Source organism: Centruroides sculpturatus, unplaced genomic scaffold, assembly GCF_000671375.1.
Source record: "Centruroides sculpturatus isolate CEXI.00-Female unplaced genomic scaffold, Cexi_2.0 scaffold412, whole genome shotgun sequence".
Lineage (NCBI taxonomy): Eukaryota > Metazoa > Arthropoda > Arachnida > Scorpiones > Buthidae > Centruroides > Centruroides sculpturatus.
This window is the reverse complement of record NW_019384903.1, coordinates 434,325-455,810: the sequence shown is the minus strand read 5'-3', so window position 1 is coordinate 455,810 and position 21,486 is coordinate 434,325. Positions and strand designations below refer to the sequence as shown.

General features: G+C 39.5%; 2 protein-coding genes across 2 annotated transcripts in view; both read left to right on the top strand.

Moving 5' to 3' along the window:
- The window catches only part of LOC111631530 (multidrug resistance-associated protein 4-like), a 69,345-nt gene extending 56,202 nt beyond the window's left edge, over nt 1-13,143 (top strand). The window contains exons 23-27 of the mRNA XM_023375786.1: nt 127-282; nt 2,770-2,859; nt 2,931-3,103; nt 12,007-12,112; nt 12,690-13,143. Of these exons, the coding sequence (XP_023231554.1) occupies nt 127-282; nt 2,770-2,859; nt 2,931-3,103; nt 12,007-12,112; nt 12,690-12,824 (660 nt within the window). The 3' untranslated portion in view covers nt 12,825-13,143. The remainder of the gene's footprint in view (nt 1-126; nt 283-2,769; nt 2,860-2,930; nt 3,104-12,006; nt 12,113-12,689) is intronic.
- A 3,525-nt stretch (nt 13,144-16,668) lies between these two features.
- Nucleotides 16,669-18,172, top strand: LOC111631540 (zinc transporter ZIP1-like). The gene has a single exon (XM_023375800.1). The coding sequence runs from the start codon at nt 16,916-16,918 to the stop codon at nt 18,044-18,046; it is 1,131 nt and encodes a 376-aa protein (XP_023231568.1). The 5' UTR covers nt 16,669-16,915; the 3' UTR covers nt 18,047-18,172.
- The last annotated feature ends 3,314 nt before the right edge of the window (nt 18,173-21,486 follow it).

Sequence of the window (21,486 nt, the reverse complement as noted above, 5' to 3'; positions counted from 1 at the left end):
GCCTGTATAACTATAAGAATTATATAACTTAAATAACTATTAATAAGTGGATAAAATATTGTTAAATGAAAATTTATGTATTGTTATAAATATAAATAATGTTAACAAAGGATAAATGAATTTAAGATTGGAATCGTTGGAAGAACGGGAGCTGGAAAAAGTTCCATAATTGCCGCATTGTTCCGCATGTTGGAGCCGACGGGAATTATTACCATCGATGGTATAGCCACGAAAGATATCGGACTTTATAATTTACGGAGAAAACTTTCCATTATTCCTCAGGTAATATTTTTATATAAAATATTTTAAAATTGAGATAAATTATAGTAATTTCTACGAATTTAAACAATTATTTAAGCCGAATTGTAGACGTTACGTCTTTTATAGTACTCGCTACTTAATTATGAAACAGAAAGAATGAAACTAAATTAAATGTAGGCCTACAATCTTTTAATTTTATTACGTGGACACAACTTTCTCTAACATTGTCAATTATAGGAACAAAACATTAAACAATAATGCTTTTACACCAAGTTCTGAATATAAACGGTACAAGAGAAACGTAGCTGGAGCCACTAAATAACAAATCGTTTAAATTAAAATCACTATTGTTTTCAACACGCTTCTCCCATCGACTTCGGATGACGGATGCCGCGTTCGAAAAATTCCTTGGCTGAGATCCAATCAAATTACCAACCAGCCTCTCGTATAGCGGCGCCTCCAGCCAAAGTCCCGTCGGAGGGTGGCGCATTATTTAATAATTGTATAATGACGAGTAACGGGTGTCGGAGCCGCCAATACCAGCTCGAAATGCGTCGATCCGGCAGTATTAGAAGCGTGAATCGTCTCCCTGCCCGACAAGTTCGTGCCAAGAATGTCCGACTGTCATTTTTCGTATTAATTATCAGCAATCGGATCTTGTTAAATTCCTAAAGTTTGAGCATAGTTAATGCCGAGCAGTACGCAATTACTCTCTCCGGTCTCTAAAACAAACCGTAGGGTCGTTTGACACGGGAAGTAATTCTTTGCCCGATAATACGCATCACCACTCTACGGACCCGATTTCGCGCCCTGACTACTTCCGTATTTTTCAGAACTTCGCAGAGTTCGAAAGTCAATGGGTTTCTATCGTTCGTTGCGGGCGGAAGACTGTTCCGAATTTTACCAACACGGCAACATTCGTCTTCTGGTCTGGCAATGGCAGAAAAGTGTTTCCAGCAATGGTTATTATTAATTAATGTAAATTAATTTCTGTCTTTTCTCGAACTCCGTTACGTTTTATTTTACTGCCCTGGTATAATAAATCAAAAGGCGCGTAAAAGTAGATTATAAGTCTACAGATTAATGCATTGTACTCAGTATGTTGAAGAAAAAACGGACCACCTTTACTATCTCGGGCGCTCGGCGTAGACTTGCTCGTGGCCTCCGTATTAAAGATGTTCAGACGACTCATCTTCTACACCAGGCCTGACCCACCCGCGGTCCGTCACGTTAAATTGTGTGGCCCGCTAAGCGATATTATATATATATATATATATATTAAAACTTTTTTTTCCGTTACGTGTATACCGAAACAATTAAATAAATGAAAATTTGCGTGTCATTGTTATAATGCGCGAGTGCGAGTACGAACTCTCGGTATAACAATAAAATCTTATTCATTTTGTATTTGTTTTACTTTTTTAAAAGCGCGTTTGCCTAAATTGTGGCCCACCGTAACGTTACGCGTGATCAAAGTGACCCGCGAAACAATTTGGTTTGGCCAGTCCTGCTCTACACCATTGAGAACCGTCATACAATAATCTTCGCTTCGAGAATCGTTGTACCGAAGTTGACAACTACCAAATTTCATTAGGAGCCGAGATTACGGCAGCCCCGGGCAACGGTCAGTCGGAGAAGGCAGAAATTTGTATTATCGTTGAGCGTAAGACCGACACTGCCGGTTAGTTTTTGAAACGGTTGGTGGGGAAGAGACTTTTGTAATCGTCCCGTGTGTCGAATCACAAATTCACATTTCCCCCTTCCAAGTCGTCTACGGGAAGAAACAGTACAAGTTGTAAAGTATGTAAATAGCCACTAAGTCAGAATTCATTTATTCTAATCAAAAATACGATGATTGTAGGCCTATATCACGGGTTCCTCCGGATAGATGTTTTTATCACATTATCCCGATATAATGATGTTTTCTGTTGTTCTGCCTCGTGCTTTAGACGAGGTTTTCTGTCCGCCGTCCAAGAATTTCGACCAATCGGAGTCCGGATTCGAATTCTTCCATCTCGTGCTAATAAAAATTGTAACGCGCCCGCTCGAGTCTGACCACAGGCATACCCGGGGTGGGGCAAGGCGCCTTTCGAAGGGGGCGCGCAAAATCGCCAGTTATTAAATTTAAAAATCAAAGTAAACCAATTCGTATCAAACAATCCAGCGTAGCGAGAGGTGAGCGAGGGGGTCTATCGTGCCCCGGGCGCCAGTTACGTTCGCTACGCCACTGAAGGACTTCGGTCGTTTACCTTGGCGTGGTTGGGTTTATACAATTTCTTTTTATTATTAAAATTTAATTTTAGCGCCTTTAGTATCGGGTCCGAAGCTAGATTAAAAAACGTTAAGAGTAATTTTAAATTATGTAATATTATAACACGAAATCAAACTATAACCAGATTTGTGGTGGCCGAATCCGTGCGAATTCTCGTTCTGGCCAAATTTTAAAAATAAATAAGGCATTCGACTAATTTTCTGGATTTTTAATTCTTCCTTTACTCCTAAATACAGGATCCTTTGCTATTCACCGCTTCCGTTCGGAACAACCTGGATCCCTTTAACAGGCGCGACGACGCCACTTTATGGAAAGTTTTGGAAGAGGTAAGTTTAACGTCTGCCGCGGAGGTTGTAGATTGCCGGTGTAAACGACACCTCGTTCCTTGTCTTAATAGGTGCACTTAAAAGAAGTGGTGGGAAAATTAGGGAACGGACTGGACAGCCAACTTTCGGAAGGAGGAGGCAACCTGAGCGTCGGTCAGAAACAATTACTTTGCGTGGCCAGGGCCATTTTACGCCAGAACAAAATTTTAATAATGGACGAAGCAACGGCCAATATCGACAAAAGGTTCGTTCCTATCGATTAATTTACTTCCCGAATATAATAGAGAGATCGCGGCCCGAGTTTAAGCCTTAAACTTGTAAGGTACGCGGAAGTAGGCGTTTGACGTTAGAACTCCGAGTAAAGCACGTCGCCTATTGGTTGGTGAGATATTGCTGGAAAATGGCGGAAACATTTAAGAACGACGAAAATTACCACCGAAGGTAAATAAACAGATTCAACTATTTTAAAATTTCTATAGGATGTTTAATAACACGGGTCTTCCAAGAAAAATTTTCCAGCTGCGTGGAATATTTTTGCCGAATTATATGTTTTAAAGATCGCAGATTGTAAAAATAACTTCCGCTACATCCCATCGCGTAAAGGTTTTTTGCAAAATAAAAACAAGTATTTGATAATAACTCTTATTTATTACAATGAACTAAATATATTTTCTTACAACTAATCAAAAAATTGTTTCCGATATTTATACACAATCTTAGGTCTACTCTTTTTTCTTACGACACCTTTTCTTCTTTTTGGTGCTTCTCCGAACTCGTTTCCGATTTCTTCTCTGGTTTCTCGAATCAGCATCCAACAGTAGTCAGCTAACGTATCGACATCCCATTTTCCTCGGTAACGTCTCTCGATATCACGGACATCCCGGTGAAATCTTCCACCCCGTTCTTCACTGTAGGCTCCCAAGTTTTCGGGAAAATAGTCAATACGCGAGTGTAAGAAATGAACTTTTAAGCTCATCTCGCATCTTAGAGCTTCGTACGCTGCTGCCAGCACGCGCTGTACAACGGTTTTGTAGTCGGGGTGGTTAGAATTCCCCAAAACCTTATGCACTATATTGTCGAAAGAGTCCCGCGCTTCTTTTTCCTTTTCTCCCATTATTTCCAAAAATCTGCTTTGTCTCGATCTCCGAGTTTCAATTTGAAATACGCGAATTAAACTTTCTTTGCAAACTCACTTATGTTTCTTTGTTGACTTTTCGCCGCGTATTCGTCACAAACGTAACAGAAGCTGTCGGGAGAAATTACGCAACCTCTGCGGCCATATTCGAGAAATAAAAATATAAGCGCAGTAGCCTTCGAATGCCGGATATAAACCGAGTGTGGCATTAGATGGACAGCGAGATACTGAACTTATTTAGCTTGTCGAAACACGATCTAATCCACCAGCGGGTTGTTTATATTTATTCCTAGTATCCCAGATAACATATCGAAACACGCTCAACTTGGCCATTTCATTTCATTTTTTTATTAACGCACACAATGGTACAGTACATGCCGGGTTTCGCAGTTAGCACTAGTGATGTGCCGGATCGTTAAAAATGTATATCCGCGGATACGGATACTGATACGGATCATTAGTGTCTAGATCCGCGGACACGGATACGGATACGGATCTCTACTTTCGTACTCAGTCGGCGGCGGTGCGTGTGACCTTGGACCGATAGTTGACGCTTTGCGTTAGTAACGCGACGTGTTTTGACTTGCACTGCGCGTGTTTTTGTTTATAGTGTGAAAGTGTGCTAAATTAGAATTCACCACAAAGGCAGACAGGATAAAGTAACAAAAGTTGATATAATTTTCCAATTAAGCTATTTCGCGTCTTTATACAGATTCTATTTCGGGGGATTCCAACTTCACGGTGCAAACAGTAGCATGCGAAATTACAGCGATAATAATAGTTCGCTGTATCCAAAGCACGTGTACAATACAGATCCCGATCGCGACAATATAACCCGGAACCTTAAAACTAACCTTAAACACTAACTTAACACTAATAACAGAAAAAGGGATAGAATTAAGAAGACAGAAAAAATGGTAGATAAGATAGAAATAGGGATATCTGGGGTTTTGTCCCTTTTTTCGGCTTGTTTCTTTATGCGTACTATTGGGTGGGATAACACACGTCCTTCTCCTATAACTGGCCACTTCTCTTCTACAATAATTAGGATTTTTTCCTTCCACAGTCGTCAATACGACCTTAAAACATGATCTTTTTTCTGAACTTATTTCTGAACTATCCGGTCATTGAAAATACGACTCCCAGTATTCTCACCTCGTCCGTACACTCTGCCGTCCGGTTTACGAATGACCTGCTACGTCACTTCTCTTTTTTCTCCGGCTCCTGTTTACACCTTTGCTCCTCAAATTTCTAGGAACTGCTCATCCCACCCAAGGGACAGGGAATAGATAAGAAAGTTCTAGAAGAAAATAGAACAATAGAACAAAGGGTAGAAAGAAGAAACGAAACTAAACTAAAATTAATATTTACAAAAATATAGCGTACCGCCACAATAGTTTAGTGCAGTGTTTCCCAACCTTTTTTGTGCTATGCCCCACCTAAGCCTTTCTAAAATTCTTATGTCTCCCTAACATATACAGCGGCTATACGGTTAACTTAAACTCTGGACAAGTCCATTTTCGAATTGCCCTCCTTAGCAATCCAATTGCCCCCTGTGGGGCGTGGGCCCCACGTTGGGAAACACTGGTTTGTGGCTAGTGTGACACGGGATAGCGTAGATTACGTTTGTGTTTTTGGAGAGTGTTGAGTTAAATTAAAATAAAAACAATGTCGACAAAAAAATTTAGTAGTGTAATATGGAAATATTTTACGATAGTAAATGACGAATGTGCTATTGCTACCTATCTTTAAAATTTCATATAAGTAATGAAATTCATTAAGATAAAAGATCCGTTAAAGATCCGCTAAAAAGTAACGGATACGGATACGGATACGGATCTTTTTTTTCCCTCGGATATCCGCGGATACGGATACGGATACGGATATCCGGCACATCACTAGTTAGCACTACCCGGGATCTCAACCTCACCAGTAATATTACTCGCTACCAACTTTTAACCCGTTTCTACACGATGGCGCCACCTTCCTCCTAACGCTAAAACTACTTAACCCACCTGCCCCTACCACTACTCTCTTCAACCATTAACATTTTTTAGTGAAAAGTAAAACATCTGGATACGAGATTGTCACCTGTGGACATTTTAAACTGTTTTACCTATTTGTGCAGAGGCGTAGCCTCTAAAGAAAGGTTGTCTCCGCAATGGAAATAGTTGTTCCTGGTGATTAGACATGGCAAGAAGAATTGGACTCGTATCCAGACGTTTTACTTTTTATTAAATTGTAATTCTGCCAGCCCTTTTCTACAAACAAACATTAACATTTTTATTTATTTATTACCGAGTCCGGCTATAATTGATCGAATTAATGCGAGAAGTCTTGGTTTTAAGGCCATTTTAAAAAAATACTAAATTTTAAATTAACTGGGAATTTTACGCTAAATATTGATACAAACAAAAAGTTGAGTGTAACAAAAAAATTGACCAGATGGAATTTTTTCGTTTCTACCGAGTTGAAATCTGTAAGAAAATGTATAAAAATCCTGCGCAGTTTTTTACTCGAGAGCTGCGTAACGCTACAAAATAATTACTTTTGACTTTAATTAGCTTCGTGTCTCCTACCGTACCGTACAATAGTACGACAATTGCCACTCGTTTTGCCCGTTCTCACCACATACTTTTGTCCAGGGAACTACTGTAGTAGCTTCTATAAATCCCAAAGCGGCTCGAGAAATTATTTTTAGAAATTTACAAACGAATTGCGCTGTGGACGGTAGAAGATGCCGTGAAAAAACAAACCTACTTCTACAGTATTACGATACGCTATTACGAAGACAAATATATAAAAACTGTATAAGCACTGCGCGTCACTGGCAAAAAAAATTGAATACGGTAATTAAATTTTTTCTACATTAAAATCGTCCGTTTCTTTACAATGTTTTTCATGAATGCTTAAATAATCATTATTTTAATAAAATATTTCGTAATTGTAATGTAAAACCAGAAAAAGACAGACGTTTAAGCCCAACTTCTCTTCGACACGCTCTACGAGCCAAACTTCTAAGCTTACGGTACGACAGCGTTGGCGTTTTATAGATGAAAACTTGGGCCGCAACCTCTCCAATACCGTCTTATTTTCCACCGCTAAGCGAAAACCGGTAAACCGCGCTTCCAAAAAATGTATTAGCGAAGATGGCCGGTTTATATCGGACGATAATAAGGCTACTGTCTACTAATTAAATATCCAGTCTTTTCGTCTACGTTTAGGCGTTAGACGCCGTATCTCGATTAAGTTAGGATTATAATTAAATTAATACTTAATAATTTATACCTAAGGCCTACCTTTACTTCTTACTCGATATTTAATTATTAAACGGTAGCCTTAATATTGCCCGACGTAATCCGGCAACCGTTTGGCTTTAACCTAAACTTCCAGTTAATAGGCGCTTACGTTTATAAAGAATTGTACGTTTTTATGGAAATTGCGCGTTATAAAAGGCGGATTTTCCAAGAACGTGGCCGAAAAACTGGCAAATTTGGTGGAGATGCGCGCGGTAAAGAGCGAGGCTTTCGCGCGTAATCCAAGATTTTAGCATTTATGACGCCTCGATTATTCACCCGTCTTTAAAATAAATCGAAATGTTGGTGTTTATTTCCGGGTTATACGAGGAATTGTCTTTTTGTATTGGTGATATTTTAAATAGATGTTTTCGATTAAAGACGAACCGACTAAGGATAACTAGTGGCAATTCCACTCCGTTATGGATAATTCCTTCCAATCGGTGTTTCTGTTTCTTTCCATCTTTGCCATATATAACCGTACCCATTGACCCGCGGCTAGTTTATGATAAAAATCTACGTTTAATACTTTTTCTAATCGTAATATTAGTAGAACGACGCTCGTAATTTAAACTAATTTATAAGGTAGACTATAAAACGTGCTTTAAAATGTCTCCGTTAGAGTCTAGGTTAATTCTGAGATGAAAAATTAGTAATTATTCGTTTCTCTTAGTAAGAGCGGAGTACAAACTAGTTTTACGTTGGTTGTCCTTGTATTTTTGTTAACGTCCGTTTATGAAAATTAACTCTGTATTTAAATCGATGTATATAGATGAGCCCGTTTGTTTGTTCGTTCGCCATACCTTTCTAGGCCGTTCGACCGATCGCTACGAAACTCGTAGCTACTTTCCAATACTTCTGACTTGACTCACGCCGTACGTCCCACCCCAAAATATCACTCGCATTTCTATAAATCAATTAATTTTTTTTTAACCATTTTCTGAGCTACTCGTAGCACAATCTATTGGTTAAAAGATTAACTAAATATAATTCTTACAAAAAATGACATAGACTAATTTTAAAATATATAGACAGTAATACCCCGAACTTACGCCATAGGTGGGACCGAGCGATAACCGCGTAAGTCGAGGCATAATTACGCAATTTGTGTAAAATTCAAGTCGGATGTATGTAAGCTAATAAATGTTCTCGTTAATCTTATCTCGTATTTTGATTCGTTCGCGGTTAAGAGAAACCACCACATAGAGTCTCTCGAGTCTCCGTAGATATAAGAAACACAGAAATAGCCACAATTTATTTTGTGTTATTTATGTGTCGATTCCGCGCGACATACGTCCGAACAAGTAAGCCGAACAATGGTGTGGGGGGAGTGAGTAATAGAGAGTCGCGTGGCGCTCAAACAAAAGACGAATCGACGAGATTTGAAAATCGCGTAACTCCGGAATAGCGTAAGTCCAGGTATTACTGTATTATATTCGCCCCGTGACTGCGACAACGATATAGCGCGAAATACACGCTTCGTTACGCCATTGCCGCCACGGGTAGCGCCTACCATTTGTCTGCGTGGAGCGTAGTAGTGTTTTGCCCCCGTACGTTATACTTTTCCCGTTAGTAATAGACTCGTGCCGGTTGTGTATCTAACTCCGTTGGGAAAAAGATTTTTGTATTGAAATAACCTGACTGGCGGTACAAATTGGTAGTTCGTTTATAGGTAATCCGGTCCGTTCCTCTTACGGTTTCTACGTCTGGTCTCGACTTTTATCTAACACCTTTATCGAGATTAAGGAAGGACAGATAGATAGGGAACAACGGCGGGAATTTATAGGTCTACAATTTATTCAATTGTTAAGTTACGGCGAGGCAACACTTGGGTGATCCGCCTAGGGGATGCCTTCCGGGGGTCTTTTTAAGGGTAACTGGCCCCTCTTCGGACGTTACAGACGTGGAGAAAACTCTGAAAACTCTCTGTGACCAGCCCGTTCTGACCAGGCGCGAACCCACGACCAAACTCCCGGTGTTCGGGAAACGGAACCGCTTGGCCACCGGTAGGCCCAATTTTTTCAAACTGAGCCCAATAATTTTTTTCGTAAACGCAATACTTACGAGAACGTACTTCCCGCGTAGTTTATACAATCTGTTGCCAAAATTTTAAAATTTTATTATCACATAAAAGCAATTATTTTAGCATTTTACAAGCTTTATTTTATTTAAATAAGTCGTACGAAGTCTTTCGGACGTAAAGGTTAGCAACTGGATCACTGCCAATCACAGGCGGAGCTATCGAAATCTGTTTAACACGGACAACTTTTCAAATATTAATAATAGGCCGGCGTTAATTAGTAGTGATTGACCGTCGTCTCTTCCGGGAGGAGGTCAACGACTACTTTTGATCAAATTAACTTCGACCCCTTTCTGGCAACGGTCCCGAATTTCTATCGGACCAACGGTACGGTTGCGTGGGAATTGGGAAATTACATGAAATAAAGTACCGGCCAGCACAAAATGTAATTTAAGTGGTTTTCGAGGGTGCCGACTTTAAATATTTTCCGAAATTTAATTTCGGCTGTAAATAGGACAGTTTCTTAGAGCTAGCTTAATTTTTTTTAAATATCGTATTTTCCATTGGTTTCTACTTGATCGATGAAATTGCGCAGTTTCGTACCATCCGTGATAACCAAATTATATGGTTTTCGTTTTAATCTTCGCTGTATTATAGTATTTGATAACAAGAAAGGTAAGGTTTTATCACACCGAATGACCAATCTAAGATAAAAACGTTCGAAATAAAGAAAAAACTCGGCAAATTGAAATCGGATGTGTTTCTTAGTGTAAACGATTTAACACGTTTTAAAAATTCTTTATTTCTCTGTCGTACACAATTTCCAGAATTTTTAAAATGACTTACATATATATTCTCTTCTATTGTCTTATATACTGGGCACTCGGTTGATAAACTCATACGTAATAGAACCCTTGTAAATATAAATCAAATACAATAATATAATATAAAGGTTGGAAGTGCGAAATAATCTTAACGTTTGTTATTACTCAAAGAATTATTAAATACGTGACACTAAGAAACGTTTATTAAACGAACATTAACGTTTTCCACCCAATACGATAGCCCATCTTCGGATGCACTGAAATTCGAACGTATTTCTAACTTAACATTTAAACGACATTTACATAACAAATAAATAATAATAATATCATAAAGTACTCAGCAAATCGCTATACATATAACTAACACCTTATTCTTGCCGAGAAATATAAATACATTCCAAACAAACGTTTTCAACCTGATTCACAAGCCATCCTCAGGTTTAGAACAAATTTGAATTAAAAGATTTCATCAATGGAATGCAAAATTCAAAATTAAAAAAGATAAAACTTAAAATAAAATTAAAATATTATATAACCAACAGAGTAACATAAAACAAAAAATATAAAAATGTAAAAATGTACATAGAAGTATTAATAAATGCAATTACTAACACATGCAATAAAACTACTATTTTGATTGGTTAGAGCTCTTATTAAACTTCTTAACTATAAACTTCCATGCAGAGGGAAGACTTTCTGCATCTCTCGCATTTAAACAGCCTTCTTGTATTCTACTCTTATAAATCTGCAACTTTTCCGCTGTCAACGCCAAAGATGGAGAAGATAAAGGTTTTATGATGGCTGCCTCATTCCATTTAACTACAGATCCTGGTGCTTGCGCTATTTGGGATAAAATTGTTGCATTAGACCCCTTTCTGATATTATAACTATGCTAAGATTCTTGATTCTAAGCCCTAAACTCCTGGTGGGTACTCCAATATAGTCTTTTTTAACGCCAAATTGCATGTTCTCATATGGAATTCCATAAACCCCTGCTTTCTCTTTCGACTTTATATCATCTTTATCATTCCTGAGGATTTTGTATAAATTAGGAGCCCTTTTTATAAGCATCCTCGAACCTTTTCTGTGATCAATCTCTTTCATGACTCTATTCATACTTTCATTATATGTAAATTTTACGATTCCAGTGGGAGCATTTCTAAAAGACCCTTTCTTGTTGATCGCTTCATACTTCCTAACCATTCCCAGAATTGCGCTTTTTTGGTAACCTAGAGTCTTGGCCACGCTTATTACTGTATTCTATTTACTTCTTTCCTCCTGTCTTGTACTGTTTCACAATACAAAAATGCCCTTCTTATTAAAGCTCTGAAAGCTGCAATTTTATATTTATACGGACCTTGGATTGGGAGGGAATATACAATGGGCTGTGGGATGGTTTAATAAAAACGCTAGTGGACAGGTGGCCTTTTTTGAATTTAATACCGATGTCCAGAAGAGTTGCTTGGATCTCCAGTGGGAGAAGACTGGCCGTTACTTTTGCGTAAATATATTACGGTTATTCGTTTTACTTATTCGGCTTAAAATAGTTTCGAGTAAATTCTTATTTATAATTGTAAATAATCTACTTCAAACGTTAATTATTTTTATTAAAAATATATCTCGTATCTGTATATTTATTAAGCGTTCTTTGAAAAATTTGTGTAACTTATCGAGTAATTTCGTTACGATTAACGATCGAATAACGTTTCGTATTATATTCCACCGCGTATTAAGAAGCGATAATCTTAACGGAATCTATTGGGTTTAACGTAACTTTGTCGACGAATAACCACGTTTTAATTAAAACGAAATATATATCTAAGACGTAAGTAAGGAAATACGATTGTAACGTTGATTCTTTTATTTGCGTAGAACCGATTGCCTTATACAGAAGACGATTGGTGAGAAATTTTCTTCCTGCACAATTATTACCGTCGCTCACAGATTACAGACAATTATGGATTCGGACAGAATAATGGTAACGTTTCAAATGTCTAATACCCCGTTCGCACCAGCATTTCCATCTAGATTGTGACTAAGGTCGGAGACAGTTCCGTGGTGCGAACGCTCTCGACCGTTTCAATCTCGACTGAAACGAGGCTAAATGGCGATCGACTGGAGAGAGTTCTCGAAACTAGATCCAGTCATAAGAGAGATCCCACAATCCCACGCGCGCGAGAAAATACAAGATGGCTGCCGAACACGTGTCCGGCTATCGACAGAAAAATAAAAATGACATCTGGAGAGACGACGACATCTGTCTATTATTAGATATACGGCAAGAAAAAGTATTTATTTCTAACCGAAACTTCCATTTTGTTTGTTGGTGTTGGTGACTTACCGCGTAGTTATGTCAATTTTATCATCGCGTGTAATAGCCGGCTTCTTCTCGAGCGAGTTACCTGCGCGAACAGCACGACGTTCCACTGGCGACAGTCACAATCCAGATTGTGGGTAAATCGAGATAGAATTGAGTCGTGGATTGTGTGCGAACGGGGTATAACGGTCGTTCGATGACGGCCAAGGAATAAACAGAAATTTTTAAAACTTTTCAGGTTTTAGACGAAGGAAAAATTGTAGAATTCGATAATCCCGACCAACTACTGAAAAACAAAAATGGACTGTTTTACAGAATGGTGCAAACGGGAGGTAATTCGGCGGAGAAAAATGAAAAAACGATAAACGCCTAGACGGAATGCCGAGTAACAATTGGGTAGATTGCTCTGGCCGGGCGAATACCAGAATAATTTGGGCACTTGTTTATAAATACCGTTCTGATCTTATAATGTTTATTCTCGCCGTAAGTAGCCCGCCATCGAAATATAAATGTGGAAGGACGGTTTTCCGTTTCGCAAACCTGTTCCTTCCGTAAGATCGTTGTCATTCCTTCTTTTTATACTAATTAATGTCTTTACTCGCCACACTTTCCGGATTGCGGGTCGTGTGTCTAGCGGGTTAGTCTTAAGTGGACGAATATCCGCTTAACAATATATTCCGTGTAGGACGAGGTGTGACTTTAAAGATCAAAATAAAGAAAATTACATTTATTAATACATTTTTAATTTTATTTCGTTTAATCGCGAATAAAATATCAAACGTAGGTAAATGCACGCATTGTCCCGAAAAAAATACTGGCATTTTAAAGTGGAAGGAAAAATCTGGTAAAATCGATAACATAATTTGTTAACGTAAAGCCGGACAATGGGCAACAGTCGATTACGCTTACCGGTCTCTTCGAATTCTACTTTCCCAATAATCGTCCGTTTTCGCGTGGGAATGGATTAAAACTTATATCCAGCTTCAATGTGGTTTTGGAATTGGATTCAAAAGCTTGGCTTTTCCCATTTCTATTCGCCTTTACTCCCGACGATACGCGAGAACGACTCGAACGATGCAGATGAAATACTTTTGTTTTTAAACACCAGAAGGTGAGAATGCGGTAAAAAATGCGAATACGCGCTTTACAGAAGTGATGGCAAAAACGCAAGAACGTATAGGACGACCTAGGAAAAATGAATAAAAGCCTGGTCTTATCCGCCAGTAAATGCGGTATCTTCCCGTCGTTTTACATTTTTTCAAAAAGTTTTTGAAAAGTCGTGTTGTAAGAACATTAATGAGAAATTGCCGGATAAGGGCCTAAATTATTGTCCTAAGACAATAATGTGTCCGCTACCGAATAAAAAAATCCCGCCCGTTCCGCCGGTAGAACACGCGGACCGGCAAAAGAGAAAGCGCTATACAATGGTTAACGACGTTTTATTATTAGCGGCGACGAACAATTCGATGTAGTTTTGTTTAATTTATCGTACATCCACGGAAGAAAACGAAAAACAGTAGTGGTTTTATCCCGGGCCTCCTCCCAAGGAGTGCCAGTTGCAGCCAAATTAATTCCCCTTATTTAATTGATATCCGTGGCGCGGAGACACGGCCGCGGCGGTGGCCACTTCCGTACAGGTGGGGACAATTTCCATCCGGTCCGCCGCGTCTCGCCGTTCCGCGCCCAACAAACTCTTCCCGCCGGCAATTATCCCGCCACCTTCGTCGGCTTCGCGCCTTCGACCGATAAATTCTCTGTTTATTCACTACGCGCGCTTTGACGTCCCGCTAGCCCAGTGGTTGGCGCGCCACCACAGTCCGAAGTTACAGCACCCGCCCAATAACCCACTAATTCTACGCCGTAAATTATTAAGGTAATTTGGCGGCGCCCTAAATTTTGTAGGCTAATTCGAAAGTAGCGATTACTTAATTTATAGAAATGTATGGGCAGGATGTCGAAATTTAACTGGTGTAAGTCCGGCTAGCCACACCATCAAATAAAATTCAAATTTATTTTCTAAAAAGCGTACAATTATAAAAGAGAAAAGAAGATTTAAATTTTAACCCAAGGACGCTGTGGAACGCGGACAAACGGTACGAAGAACAAAGCACGAAAATACGGGATTACCGGAAGCTGTTCTTTCCTCTTTTTCTTCCGGCCCGGTTTTTTAGCCTTTAACACAAAAGTAGTCCAAACAACCACGCGCGAAATCTTGGTTATCGCAAATAATTGTGGTGGAAAAAAGTAACATTCGAGAAAACCTACCGGGGCGGTCCGAAATCGTATCCACCACCGGGCGAAAAAGGAACTGGCGGCCCAGCGCCGGTGGCCCTTCTCCAGGCCCTACGGACGGCGCGCGCCTTTGGGGCCATAAAAACAAGAAACGACGTTTTATCCCGCGATCGACCGACGATATCGTCCGCCGTCGTCACTAAGGTTGTTTGTTAATTAAGCCGTGGCAACGCGACACTCGGGCCATCTGCCTAGGGTCTTCCGAGAGGCTCTTTTTTTAAAGGAAACTGGCGCCTATTTAGGCGTGGCGGACGTGGAGAAACCCCGGAAAATTCCACGTTTGGTCACTAGTACTAAGGTATGATAAATGCAGTTACCGCTCGGCCTGTGGTGGGCCGGCTCGTGCAAGTAAATTCGAGACTAAAAGTACGCCGAAAATTTTAAACAGGGGAAGCGAGGTGAGAAATTCGTATACAATCGTCCGCGAAGTGTTTTAATCGTACGAGATGGGCCAAAAGTCGGTTAACTGCGTTTCGTTTACTTATGTTGGATATATTTGAATATGGTAAACCGAGATTTCTCTTGTAAAAACTTCCTTCGGACAGAAGGTGGCTTATAAATTATTTGACCAGCTTTATCCTTTCAAACTGTTTATCGAAACATACCAATTTTTCAACTACTGAGCGCAAAGTATTTGAATAAAACTGCAATTCAATCTTCACCACCTCCACTGCTATTATTGAATAAATCGTTAATAAATTTTGTTTCCTTATTTTAATATGAATTTTCAGAATAAAATATCGGCTGCAAAACTCCATATACGTTTTCGTCCACTCGTTCCTAAGCATCGGGATCGGACTAAACAGAAAATTAGGCCGTTCCTCAAGCTACGACCTAAGAAAAAAGAAAACTTTATGTTAATTTTAAAACATTTATATTCGTTGTTTTATTAGACGTAAAACGAAAATATAGATAAACGACTTTCGCCTCACTCCGACGGGAGGTTAAGGGGATGGGAACGGAAATCCCATAATATTCAGTTATACTACGACGTAAAATGTACGAAGTAATTAATAAAAAGTTAATGGATTAATTTCGTTTAATTACAGGAAATGTCTGCGTTTAAAAACAAAATATTCAAATTTTAATGCGAAAAGTAAGACACGTTAGCTCGAAATAAAATTCTATGTGATATTTTATTAAAAGATAAGTTCTATATTATTAACGAATTATTATAAAAAGGCAACGGGATTAATTATGGAGATGGAAACGAGTTTTTGAAAATATTGTAAATAACGAGTGAAAGTTCCGTTAAGTCCGATCCCATTCGACGTACCAACAACCATCCCTCTAATATCCCATCCTCTCTGCCTTTAATCGCGTGTAGGAGTAATATTAGCGCGTAGGAAACCGTTCCTTTGCTACCGTGTCACCATTAGTTATCGTTCGTGCTATAAATATAATAGTTTTATTCGATTTCGATACCATCTTCTCGAATGTTTTGTCGGCGGGTGAAGGCTCAATTTTGACGGTAGGAAAGTTTACAGACAGATGCAGCGCCGTAACTAGCCATTCCTGTGCCCCGTGCGGGAATTTGCATTTAGGCACCTTAATTAATTAGGTTTGGGAAAGTAATAAAACAGATACATGCATTTTGGGCCCCTCTTCCCAGTGGGCCCCGTGCGGGTGCGCCTGTTGCCCCTGTCTAGTTACGGCACTGGAAAGATGCCAGATCTCCATTAGAATCCCTACCTCGAGAGAGTTATAATTTTCTTCCCCTCCGAAGATAAACCGTCTCCCCGACTGGGGGGGGGGTGACTTATTGAATCAAAGTTCGATTGGCTAAAACTTTAAAAACTTTTTGTTTTCTAGAAAATAGTACACTTCGTTTTATACATTTTACATTTGTCGTTAAAAAGTAAACGTCAAATATTGGAGAATTGTCTTTACAAAACCAATATGTTTTTGTCCGCTAGTAAGGCGGTATTTTAGTATTTCGCGATATAACGATGACGCGTCCAACTATATAAACTCATTGTTGAATTAGTTGTTTGATTTAATTGTTTAAATATTGACAATACTTTATCGAGATAAAACGTTGGTTTCAATCTGGCAAACTTTCGGCGAAAGAAGCGTATAATAGCGTTGTTATCTACCCATCGACCTTCGGACGGCGCAGCGCCGAGTAATCGGACAGATTAGTTGCATACGTGTACGACTGCGGAAAGGAACATGTCTTTGCCAGTGGCCAGGATCGTTTCTCTGATTGTGTTGCTTGTAGGCACCTTTCTGTGCGGCATTATCCCTTCTTTGGTAGTCAAAAACATCAAATCTCGATCTCGGAACATCGCGCAACTCTCTCGTAGAAGTTCTTGGGTGGTCAGGAAGAGCCATTACGTTACTTCTTTTCTGATGTGTGTCGGAGGTGGAATACTGTTTTCTGTTTGCTTTCTTCACTTGCTTCCCGAAGTGGACCAATCGTTCGAGGAATGGTGGCACAATAGCGAGAACGTTTCCAACGACTCGCCGGTAGAAGAGCAACACCCTGGTCTGGACCAGCGGAAAGAAAAATTACACGTACACAAACACGAGTTTCCTCTGCCTCAGTTCGTAATCTGTAGTGGTTTCTTGTTTGTGTATATTTTCGAAGAGACAGTCAAACTGATCGTATCTACGATTAACGCACGCAAAATTAAAGAATCGACTCCTATCTCTACGGCTAGGCCCGATACAACTCCCAGGGACGATAAAGATCTGCTTAGTTCCCAGCAACGCGTTCGATACTACGGAACTGTTGAAAATAACGATAGTCGTTCGAACGACTGCCCGTACGAACACTCGTCCAACAACTCTTCCGTCAAAACCTCGTACGACAATCATATAATCGAACTGAAAAGAGGTTTATCCTTGGCGGGTTTGCTCATCGTCACCGCTTTGTCTTTCCACTCTCTTTTCGAAGGTTTCACCGTAGGCCTTCAGGTTACCGAACGAGAAACGTGGACCGTTCTTTTCGCCATATGTATGCACAAGTTCGTCATCGCATTAGTGATTGGGATCGAGGCGGTGGAAGAGGGAACTAAACTTAAAGTGTTGTTACCCTACATGATCATTTTCTCCGCCATGTCTCCTCTGGGTATCGTCACGGCATCCCTAGCAGAAAAATCTATGCTGATACACGGTGCTCTGGTATCGGGTGTTCTCAATGGTTTGGCAACCGGAACTCTATTATACGTGACATTTTTCGAAATTATGCATAAAGAGAAAAACTCGAAACTTCCCGGCATGTTCCAGTTGTTAGGTTTGGTTACGGGTTTCGTGCTGATGATAGGCATCGACAGAGTGTCCGCAATCATCGGCGGATGATCTCCGCGGCTGGAGACGTCACTCGAAAGATCTGAAAAATTTATATTTATATAAAAGTATTTATAGTTAAATAGCGTTTATCGCTTTAAAATGTTGAAATATTTTGCGAATTCTTAAAATAAATAATACTTTTCTTATTCTTGATTAGAGTCGTATCATTGTGGCAATAAATTTCTTTCCATTTGTAACTCGAGCCGATTACTTTCTTATTAACTAAACCTCATAAAACACGCGACAAACGGATAAATATCTTTCGCAAGGTCTTACAATTGAAAATAGTATTGCGCGGATAACACTTTCGTCAAGGGCGGAGCCTTATCTGCTTATCTGTTAAGATTTTTACGCGAACTTTGCAATGTAAAAAAGTTGGAAAACAAACCGATGGTGATTATTATCGCCTTGTGTTTATTTATATTTCACCACTAGATTAAGGTGTCTAATTGAGGTATGAGGTAAGCGTCGTACCCTTTAACAGCGTTCTGACTTCTTTATCGCTGGCAGTATACAGTAAATCCTTTAAATACTCGCGCTTTCTCGCAACTTAACTAAAATTGGTTATCTGGCAGTTTCGTATTTATGAAATGATTGCGCCTTTCTTCGACGTTATCGTAAGCGTACGGATACTGTACTGTAGAACGTTTTAGCTTCGGGAAGTTTTTGTTATTGTTGGTGATTACGTAGCTTGCATTTATCTGTTTATATTTGTAAACAGCGTCTAAAATAAAATGCAAACCTTTATCTACGGAATGAAATAATAATCCTTGACAGAAACGAGGTTAAGAGCCATTACGGACTTCGGACTTTAACGATGATAACGTAACTTACGATTAATTGCCGTAACAAAAATATTATAAACAATACCAATAATTTGGGATTGTTTCTTTTCCTTATCTCTTAATTATTAATTAAATTTTCACCAATTTCTTGAAATTATCATCTTTCGTTGAAACCTCATATTGATGGCGCTATTTCTAAAAGCATGGAAAGAAATAAACCTATTTACCGCGTCTTCTGTATACCTGTTAAAAGCAAAATGTTCGGGCACCGCCTCATACAAATAACGTAAAATTAAAAATTCCAAACTTGTAAACGCTTTTTACCAACGTTCTTTCAATTTTTGGTTAATTTGATTTCGAGTTTAGTTTTAGTTTCGGTTTCGATTTTCGGTGTAAAGGCGACGGTCAAATCTCGGTTTTTCCAATACGAACAGCATTTCGTGTTAGAACACATTATTCTTTGTCTAAAACAGAAACATTTTTCCAACCGTGCGATTTTCTAAGTTAAATTTTACTGTAAAGCCAAGCTTATTCAACGCGGAAGCGGAAGAGGCTACAATTCCAGAACGATGTGGAATAATGTCCGACAAACGAACGTTCTTCACTTCTAAGAAGGACTTTATACAGAGCCGATTACGAATCTGACCGGACCGCAACGGGGCAGTCGATGTTGAGGGACCGAACCACTCCCAAAAAATTCCTGGAGGTTGTTTCTGTTGAGATAGAAATTCGTACGATGTCAGCGCATAATTACTGGCAGAAGGCGCGCCGAGTCGAATGTGTGATGTCGGCTCTCGACATCCACTACAGCCGCAACGAACACACACTTTGTCCGGACTCCCGCCCGCGTTGGTATCGACATCGACGAGAAAGCGGACACCCCGGCGTATAGCGATCCTCCGAACTCGGTCAACATTAATTTCGTAACCCCGAAGATCTCCTTACTATCGTTAATTCCCATCACTTTCGGAACGCGGAAGGCATCCGGATCCCCTATCCAAAACGACCCTTGGCTAAACTAGAATACCCACCATTTCCGATGGCTATATCGACCGCGCCGGGACTAACTCCTTACCAGTCACTTCCTTTACACCCGGAAAATCAAAAGTGATGCTAAATGCGGTTACTTCCCGGTCAGATGGACACAACCGCACACCGGCTCGATAATTGTACCAAATTTAACATTGTCCGGAACAAAATTTCTGGCGCTCGTCCGATGAACAAAGAAAACATCGCTAATATTATCGATTGCCTTAAACTTACTCCTCTTACTACCTGTCGGGAGGCTCTTCGTCTAAACGCATCTCCGGGACGCGAAACACTGCCCCGAGAAGAAGTCGATCTGGCTGTTCTGTAGGACGGAAGTTCCTGTTAATCCGAGAATTAGGACAATTTAGCAAAAATAATATAAATACAGGTGAACCTGTCATAAGTGGAATGCAACAAATCTGACCAGAAATTTCCGTTTTATATAGGACTAGCTGTTATCCGCGACTTGGCCCGCGAAAATTTTGCAAGCAAACCCCATTTATATTCAGTATTTCAACAACCATAGTAATTGTTATATAACACCTACCGTCGAGAATGACGAGAATTGCCGAGAATCAAACAAACAATTTTCAATTTGATCAATTTTCTGGAACGTTTACAATCGTTCTATAATCGAATCGATACGCAATAAAAAATTCGAATCTAAAAAGGTTCTAACGTTTGGTTAAAAAATCGAAATAGATAAAAATATTTATAACAATGTCTGAAATGTTATTAATTTAATACACTTAAGTAGTTAATGAAGACTAAATGTAACAAAAAATCGCATCTAAAATAGTACGGTAGAAGCCGTTCTTCCGATTAAGACTTAATCCTCCCCCTCTCCCCCAGCGGGGGAATTTCGAAAAATCCCTTCTTAGTGCGCGTTTCCATGACGCATCCTAACTGTCTACCAAATTTCACCTCTCTAGGTTCAGCGGTTTGCTCTGAGCGATGATGAATCAGTGACTCAGTCAGTCAGTCGGGACAAGTAATTTTATATATATAGATTATGTTTCTGTTAACATAGAGAAAGAGGAGAACCGTTACCATTGGCATTTATTGATACAAGTGTTTCTTCTCCATCGTAAGAGTTTCTATATCGACCACGTGTCCGACTACCAAAACCGTATGGTGTAGAGAAGAGAAACTGGCAAAATCACTCGATACCTTCGCAATGTGATTTATAATTTCGTTCCGTTACGCCGAAAAATTCCGCTTTACTGGGTGGCGTTTACCACCGGTATCCGAACGTTTCCGACGTTTTCGGCCAATAGTAACGTTTTACGTAAAATATCGTTTCGTTTTTTTAAGGTAGATTTCGTTGGTAGACAGGTTTTACTGCGCTGTATCGTTACCGTCAGAGGTTGGTATTAGCGCCAGGAAGAAAAAACTGAATATTATTTTAGCTTATCGTTATTTTTCCGTTGTAAATACAAAAGTCGAAATTAGACTCGACGGATAAGATACGATAATTTATAATCCACTTATTAACGTGGCTCGTCTTCTTATCGCCTACGATTAATGAACAATAACAATTACGGTCATTTTTCCTCTTACGTTTTCCTCGCTAAGAAACGATAAAAACCGGAATTTTTACAAGATAATTTTTATCGTCACGTGCTACGTATTATC